The following is a 9,180-nucleotide window of genomic DNA, read 5'->3' on the forward strand; positions in this document are numbered from 1 at the left end:
TTTTTACAGAATTTTAGATTTTTTCCACTTGTTTCTCAGTTTACAGTACACCTATCCTTCTGAACCTACCATTTAAATGTTGGGTGACACTGTTCCTCAGAAATGAGCATTAAATACTCCATTTTTAGAAAATATAAACAAACCCCCCTATATTACAGCCATGTCTTTAATGTTGCTTAGTGCTACCCAAACTAAAATGCTCTAGTTAAAGCAAGGTAGTGACTACAAGGATTATTAAACATAATCTGAGATTTAATTAAAAACACAGTAATCAAATGTTGTAAGGCCATAACACAAGACTACGTATTAGCAGTTTTTTTCTTGGTGAGCTACAGGCTAGTTAAAGAAAGGCATCTTCAGCCTAGGAGAATATTCGGCAATTTGAAATGCTACTTAAAACTTAGGACTGGGAGAGAGGATGTTGATTCTGTACTAAAAAATTAGTTCAAGGCTGTGAACATGAAACCACTTCCAACAAGAAAGGAGAAAGAAAAAAAGAGAAAAACCAACCAACCCGTTTCACAATCAAAGCTAGTCCCTAACAAAAGAAAAATCACTATGTTAATTTACTACATTCATTTTCTACGCTTCAGGGTGTTCTCAGTTCAGATGATGTCTGTATAGTGCAGACGATAAAGAAGTAATTCCTAAATTAAGAAAAACAGTTGAGTAAAATGGTAATCAAGGGAGTCAACATGCAGAACAGATTACAGCAACTGAAATTCAAATTAAACTGCTGGTACACAAGCTAAGGGCTAGAGTTCACACAATTACAAAAATAGAGGTCACAGAAGGAAAATCCACTGAGGGCAGTTAAACAATGAACATGAGCAGAAAAATTAAAACCCACAGACTTCTAGAATGACACAGTTCTAGCAAATTAATACCATAACATAGGAAAAAGAACCAAGAGCTAAAGATTCTCTGCGATATGACTAGAGAATGATATCAGAGACAGCTGTAAAGCAGGAATATCCTAAGCGGATTAGAGCACGCTAACCTGAAGCGGTGCTTACAAACATCGTAATTAAGCTGGTGGAGAAAGAAGAAAGGAGGTAGAGCGCTGTGGTGAAGAGCTAGCAGAACAGTGCTGTTGCCATGAAGCGAGGGTCAGTACAGCAAGCTGCACTTGTTCAACAGTAACTAATACAGGACATCACAGGGAGAGACAGCACTAAGTGCTAACTACTTTGACTGAAAAAATCTAGATGAAACAATCAGTTGCTCTGGCAGACCACCAACCCAACAGTGGCTTCAGAAAAAAAGAGAAGGGAAATTAAGAGAGATGTTGTGCCTAGAGGCAAGGTCAGAGAAACTGTGTTGGACCAGCTGGATGCAGGAGATTTAAGCAACAGCAAAAACAGGAAGAAAAATTAAGCTCAGCAGGGAATTTGTGGTCTCATCAAATACTTGCCTTCTAGCATTAGCATATTTTTGTATTCCAACTACAGCATGAGGGGAGCCTGTAAGTATGTAAGGACCAAGCTAAACAATCTTTTCTTACTGCTGGAAAGCAATGTGCAACAGATGCAGATCTCAGACCAGCGGCCCCCAGCTGTTGACATGGAAATGCATTATAGATTTACAAATACCTCAGAAGGTGAGAGGCAGGAAGCAATGAAAGTGCAGGAAGAACAGCCCTGTAGCAGAGGGATGGAAGCAAGTACAGGTGACAAGCATGAACAGTGTGTTCCTCGATCTAGATGACATGAGCGAACTACAAAGACGGAAGAAGGAAGTACCTGGCTAGCAGTAATTCATGGGCAGACTGAAGAGCACAGAGCGAGGAGGAGGTGACTGCAATGCCAAATGCAGACAAGTGCAAGGTTTATTTGTCACACGGGCACAGCATCCTATCAATGCGTACAGCCAGACCAACACAGCTATACGCAGAAGCTAGTGAGTCCTTCCAGAGAAACTTGGTCAGAATACCCACCTACCCTAATTTCCAGTGCACCTCTTAAAGTCTTTTAGCACTGGCAGAAGACATTTGCCTGTATATTCCCACCCAGGAAGTCCTGGTGAGATATTTCATTGATCAATATTCAGGGCTCCAATTTAAAGCAAAAATTTGAAAGATTTTGCTAGTAAAGCTACAAGGTGTATTTAATATTTGAGAGAAAACTATATATATGGTGAGACGATCTCAAAAAAACCTAAGAAAATTGCCTTATCACCAAGGGAAGCTTAGCATAAAGCAAACAAAGGAACAGCCTGAAGAGGCTGCTCTGGGACACTCTTCAGTTAAGATGCGTAACTTCATAAGCATGCACCTTGCCCTAAGGATCCCGTTGGAGTGTCTGGATCAACTCAAGGCTGAAGCAGGTTAAGTTCTTGACTCTCACCCTCTATCATAGGGATTACATAGTTTGTTTTTCAAAAAAGCCGTGGACAACCCTGTGCTGCAACTGAGAGTATCACCAGCAAATCTGAGGTTCACTTGCTAAGCATCCCAATTTCACAAAACAGTGGCTTTACAAAGCTCAACGTGAAAAATTCAGCATTAGGACAAAGTTTGGAAACATATTCTTGTTTAAAAATCCCTGTGTGATTTTATTTATTTAAATTCCTTTGGCATAAAGATACAATCTTTACTCCAAAGGTAAAATCTTTTTAGAAAGATAAAGCTATAATCTTTTTGGGAAAAAACATATCGTCTTGTAAACTATAATAATCTTAATGTTTCATTATCACAACTGTAATGTTCTATCATCACAATCCAGCATAAAATAAATACATGGCACAAAACCAAAGGCATAATACCAATACTTCAGTAACAAGAGCTGATGAAGTTACTAAACTACAAAATTTTAGTACGTAAGTCTGCAGCAATGGTGTTCTTTTGAGTCAAGAGACACTTCCACTTCTGCAGTGATCAGCACAGCATACAGCTACTCAGAACAGCGCTGAAGATAGCTGAATACATTGAGTGGTACAATCGTGCAGCCACTGTGTGTACAAGTAACAGCAAGGGCCTATTTAAGCAACATAGAAACCAGTAAATTCAGAGTTAAGGCTGAAACTGTATCCTTAACTCACCTCATTGTGCCTAGGTATCCTAGCTCAAAGGGTATGTAAGATCATCCAGAGTTCTGTGGCCTCAAATTGAGGACCAAATCATACCTAGGCATAACAGGGAGGCCAAATTTAACATGAGTGCACAGAAAAGTGACCATTAAAAAATTCCTTTAATATGCATGCATATCAGACAGACTTAAACTCAACCCCCCAATAGAGTCATGACTTAACTTTGAACACCACCTGGCTGTCGTTTGGAATTCATCCACGACATTGCCATGAAAGTGGGTATGAGTGAAATGTGAGCATGCACAAGCTTATCAAAATCGGGCTTCCTGCTGCAATTTTAAAGATGGTTTTTCAGAGCTGTAGCCTTTTACATCTAACTGAAGTCCCACCCCTCCAAATGAAATAATTAAGATGGCACATTTAATTAAAAGGCAACAGAAATGGAGCCATGCTGTAATAGCATCATTATTTCCCATACTGAATTGTTGTGACATAGGAATAGTTACTTGCTCATAAGAGTCTTGCTCATACAGGATTCAGAATGACATTTTAAACCTTGTCTGCAGCAGAACCAGTTGTATGGGATCTCTTTAGACAGTAACATTTAAAGAAAATGTATGGGAAAAAGTATCAAAGACTTCTCAAGATTTTAGGGCTCCAGTGTCACGTCAGTTTTGAAAATACAGATCAACAGACCAATAATCTTAAGTGTCATTAAAATGTTGCTAAGGCACAAAATGAATCTATTTGTTTTGGGGTTCCAGCCTACAAATGAACATATGGTTATTTTCTTCATTACAAAAGTGATGAGTAAAAAGTCTTGACATCTGAAAAAGATTCTTGAAAGATAATAAAACTCCATCCTCAAAGCCACCTTAAAACTGGACTTAAAAGACACACAGAGAAAATGAAAAATGCCTCTGAGCCCAGCTGCATGATAGCTAGGAGTGGTTGCTACCGCACGATAGAAATATTTAATATGAGTGCTTGTCTGCCCTTGTGCTCCCAGGTGGCTCAGAAGGCTTCACAGACTGTGGTTTCAAGGAACGCTGTAACCTCAGCACTACTCTAAAGAAACTCCTGTTCCCTCCCTCTTGCCTTTTACCAGCTTTGGCCTGTACAGACTCACTGAACAACTACATCTCCAAGTGGCAGGAGACCAGCCCAGGAAATATGCGCAGAGAATCTACAAAAAACTGCCAGCTGATGAGCTCACTGGCTCATGGAAATTCCGAGAGCAGCAGAGCCATTGCAAGAGAGGAACAGAACCACGAAATCAAAAGGAGACAGGCTAAGGGGACAAAGACATCCTGTTCTCACCATCGCATCAGCCATTGGCTCAAGAAAACACTACCCACCCTCAAAACACAACCTGAGGAGTTGGATCTCTAAGGCTAACTCCCTCCAGCATGAAACTCACCAGAGCTAAACTGGTATTACTTTTATCTGTTGCCTTTTAATTTATTTGGGACTATTCCACTGGTTGGTCAGTTGCAAAACCTCAGTCCAGGCAAAACTGAACTGACACGAAACACAAGCAGATCTATGCCTACAAGCAATGTTTTCATGCTGCCAGGCCACTGCACTTGACTAACAGACAGCACTAAAACACAAAAGAAAGATATTCTAATTTTAAATTCTTCACAGGTGATGCTGCCAGGCCACTGCTCTTGACTAACAGACAGCACTAAAACACAAAAAAAAGATATTCTAATTTTAAATTCTTCACAGGTTACTTTGGAAACACATATTCCATGCTATCAAGTGGGATAATTAGGTACTGCTATTTTAAAATAATGAACACATCTAGAAACTGCTTTCCACGCTGAAATTAATGAACTCTTAGTCACTCCAGCACACCCTCCTTAAAGGCAGCAGGTGAAGGAGGGGGAAGATTGGAACATGCCTACACCCCCACAATGCGGTTTCAGGCTTAAGAAAACGGTACAATATGAATGCTTCAAAGAAAGCTACAAAATAAGGAAGACTTTTCACTGTTAGCCTTTACTTTCCTGGGTTTGGTTAGCAAGTCTAACACTACCAAATTTTCTGATGCACTTTCTGCAATACCAAAACGCTCCTCTCGGCTTTTAAACAGTGTCATGCTTTGAAATGGGAAGAGTGGAAAAAAAAGCAAAAGACTGGTGCAAATAGACAAATACTCTGAAACTTGACAGCACCCACGAGAACAGCAGTTCCACGAGAACCTCATCTACTCACAAGAAACAAGAAAGATGAAATTCCTTGAGAGAATGTAAATCCACCTTCCTCTTTAAAAAAAACCTCTTTAGATTAATACTAGAGTAACTTCCTCCTGCCACATAACTGCCCTTTGAGAGTTATATCAAGGATTTTCTCTGAAGTTTTTTGCCTCCAGACTATTCTGCAGCTACAGCCTACTGGTCACTAAGTGTTTGATTAGGTAGAAACTACAACCTAAAACAGCATCTATCAAACTTATCTACCTATAAAGACCTTTGCCCAACCATTGCTGGCCATTGTACATGATATATAAGAATGGTGGACACTGCTTGGCAGGATTCAAGAGCTGCAGCAGGGGAAGAATGAAGAAAACAGCATTAAGAAAGACCAAAGAAGAAAGTAATCCACAATGGCATGAAACAGTTCAGTGATTATAAAAAAAACAAATTAAAATTGTTATCTGCACAAGGGATGCATGTGTACAGAGTAGCCAGGAGAGCTACAGATACACCTTATGTATCCATTGTCTTCCATATTTCTACACTTGTAGCTAGAAGTATACGGCAAATTCTTTGTATCCTGAGATTTACGTAAAAAGCAGTTCTGCATTTGGCGGGGAGAAAACCCCCACAAAAATAGCCCCCTCAACACTGAACCCAACCACCAGTCTGTGTGTGGACACCCCTGGATTTGCCCCTTGGTATGAATACTTTGTAATAAACACACGTGGGGTTACACTTCTCGCTTGGACTGTTACACTGACTACTCTTTGAGAAGCAGGTCTGGAAAAACAGCTAAAAATATTTACTAAATACTCCTACTTTCATTCTGGTTACTTTCTCTTGCTTTTCTGGCTTGCAAACAACACGCACAGCAGGCTGCCAAAGCTAACACAGAATTTCAGTACTATTTGGTATTTGATAGAACACAATGGATTACATTAGCAAAACCAATTTTTCCTGGAATTTCTAATTTCAACTCACCTTTCTGATTTAAATACTTAAAACCTCCATGTCAAAATGGTCTGCAACAGAAAGTATTAACCTAGAGTTATACTGCCCTGGCTGCAGAGAATTTAAGAAACAGGAAATAAAATCCAAAGCAACAGTTTCTTCCTAGAATTTGTTGAAAGTGGTTTCAATAAGTAATTTGCTCACTCTGCTGAGAATATTTACCACATAATTACTGCACAGAAGAGTTACTTCCTCTTATAGGAAAGGGCTGACAAATAAGAACTTTACTCTTCCATTTCTGATGATAGTTTTGTCTGACTTGACAGATCAATCTGCTTTCTTTGTTAATCACCTTTCAATGCACAGTTCCTACTGTCACAGAATTTGTTAGTTATTTCACCTTGTACAATGTTAGTTTTCATGTACATATTAATATTGCTTTTCAGTATTAAAAAAACCATGCTTCAAGACATATCTAAGAAGAATACTGAACTTGCCATACCTGTTTAGCAAAAAATATTGTATCCAGTCTGGAATCCTGAACAACAGAACCTGCTGGTTCCTCTCCAGGCTGCCACTTGAAGAGGAAAATCAGCCCATGTACTGGCCTAAAAAATAAAATTGATAGGAAAAAAAAAAAAAAAAAAATCACCTGTACTCATGAAAAAAATCAATGCCAGAAATCCTTACAATAATTTAACTGTATGCTGCTACAGCAATTCTGTTAATTATTTCTCTCTAAACACAGGGAACTTGCACTGAAATTTTCAGATGTTGTCTTTTAATTAGGCAGAACATACCTCAGGCTTATTTTCATCTATGCTAAACAATCTCAAACTGAACTAGCATTTAGTCTGTCATCTTTCTAAGTCAGGACCAGTCTTCCTAGTTATGGTAACTATTACAGTTGCACAACACTCACTGGAATTCGTTAGTGATAAATAGCTATCAAAACATTTGTCAGTCACATACAACAGCTGGAACTAAAGTGCTGGTAATCCTTTTAGGCATAAAGGAAACGCTCCGAGAGGAGCTCTCAAGAAAATCCATCCTTTGAGTTCTCTCTCTAAGAAGAAAAAAACAGTTTTCTCATCTACTAAAACAGTATCTTGCATAGCAAACATCTTTTACTGCACGTTGCACTGTATTTAGTATTCTCATAAAACAAAGAATTCTTATAAAATCTACAGCTACATTAAAGCAAAAACTTAATCATATAAACCCGAAATGAAAGTCATTGCCGGACACCAGAAAAAGGTTTACCTTTTACCCACAGAAGATAAACACACTACTGTATTGCGTGAGAAACTTACTACACTCTGACCAGAAGTCAGAGATGTCTTTTTAAAGAGCGGGTCCACTGGGAGAAGTGAAAAACGTTACACGTTGTTATAGTCTTTAACACCTAGTGTTGAGGTTAAAGTACTGCACAACCGGGTAGGAAGGAAGCTGGACATCGCTCAAGACCAGAACGATGCACATCCAACAATACAAGCAAAGCTGTTACTTTCTGAACAGAACACGTTCTGATGAAGTATCATACATTGTGCAGGCAACAAATAAACTACTTCCCAACATTTCTGCCATTCAGGTGTCACTTGTCAAATATCTTCAGTCAGACAAAAATTCTAGAACTACATCTTCAGTGCTAATTGCTACATCTTCTGGACGATAAATTATATGAGTGTAGGATACCTGCATGGGAATAGAGTATGGTCTGGGATAGAGGACATTTTCCTCTTAAAATCTGGTATGTGAACACATACAGATAACACACCACAGACAAAATGGTAAAAGAATTACTTTTGCCTAATGAGGGCAGAACTGTTCCATATGGCATCAGTCCCTGTCAGTTATAACAAGACTATCTGCCTTCACATGCATATAGAAGTGGTTCCGCAGGAAAAACAAGTTACAAGAGTACGTAAGTACAGTAAACTCACTTAATGCAACAGATGCAATATCATGTTATGGAGGAAGAAGTGAGATAAAGCAACGAACAGAAGTATGTCAAAGATATAATGCAAGCCAACAAGATTGTTACAAATCTATTTTTACATTCTAGCTATTGGCATCTCTTTCCAAAACCAGAAAAGCCAGATAAAGTACCAAGGCTTTAACAAAGAGTAATTTAATTGCCAGGTATTCAATTAAGTCAAAACTCTAACGACCAAGCAAAAAAATGCCAACAAAAACCACCTGAGTTCAGTACACAATTTCAGCAATGAAAAGTGCCTTACTTCAATTTTTCAAAGTTCTCTGGTTCCAAACTCCATATTTCCTCAACTTGTGCTCCTCTACAACCTGAAACAAGGAAAGGTACAGGTTTCTTCAACTACATCATCTAAAAGGTATGCAGCCAGCAGAGACAGATATGCGAATGAACTATGGCAACATTTACAACTTAGACATCCACTTTATGAAAAACTCTATTTACACACTTTAAGGCATCTTCATTAAAAACCCAAAATAAGCAAACCAGGCAGGTCAAGAAAAATTACGTCAGGAATTTCTCTAGCATATGGTGATAACGCAGCCGCATTTTAAAAAGAAGGAGAGGAGATTAGCATATCTTTGGGCACCTCATGTCCTTTGCTCAGCTGAAAATAATACTGGTTTTAAAGACATTGTCAGCTAGTCCACAGCAGACCCTAAAGCATCTATCCCTAGAGAAAGACCCAGGGCAGTAGACTAAAAATACTATAACCACCACACTCGAGCAAGACCTTTGCATAACACAGAGACCAAAAACCTCCAGTACTTCGTATGTGGAAGAGTCATTTGTTAGTTAAATAGAAACAAAAGGAGAAGCAGCCTTCACTTGTGAGAAAAAAAATGAGGTGACAGGAATTAGAAAACTGGTCAAAATCCCGTGTAGGTTTATTTGTTGTTACAACCTTAAAGTCACAGTTACGCAAAGACAACCACATACACCCAGCACAGCAGTTAACAGCCCAAAGGCCGAGGCAGCCCCTGCCCAGCCCCACAGCTCCGCCTG

At 39.0% G+C, this 9,180-nt stretch overlaps 1 protein-coding gene across 1 annotated transcript in view; it reads right to left on the bottom strand.

The window, feature by feature from the left end:
* UCHL5 (ubiquitin carboxyl-terminal hydrolase L5) overlaps positions 1-8,486 on the bottom strand; it is a gene marked incomplete at its 5' end in the record, with an annotated part of 16,584 nt that extends 8,098 nt beyond the window's left edge. Inside the window, 2 exons of the mRNA XM_010138472.1 lie at positions 6,685-6,790; positions 8,423-8,486. Of these exons, the coding sequence (XP_010136774.1) occupies positions 6,685-6,790; positions 8,423-8,486 (170 nt within the window). The remainder of the gene's footprint in view (positions 1-6,684; positions 6,791-8,422) is intronic.
* Positions 8,487-9,180: the final 694 nt, after the last annotated feature.

The sequence above is a fragment of the Buceros rhinoceros genome, unplaced genomic scaffold (genome assembly GCF_000710305.1).
Source record: "Buceros rhinoceros silvestris isolate BGI_N320 unplaced genomic scaffold, ASM71030v1 scaffold15216, whole genome shotgun sequence".
Taxonomy (NCBI): Eukaryota; Metazoa; Chordata; class Aves; order Bucerotiformes; family Bucerotidae; genus Buceros; species Buceros rhinoceros.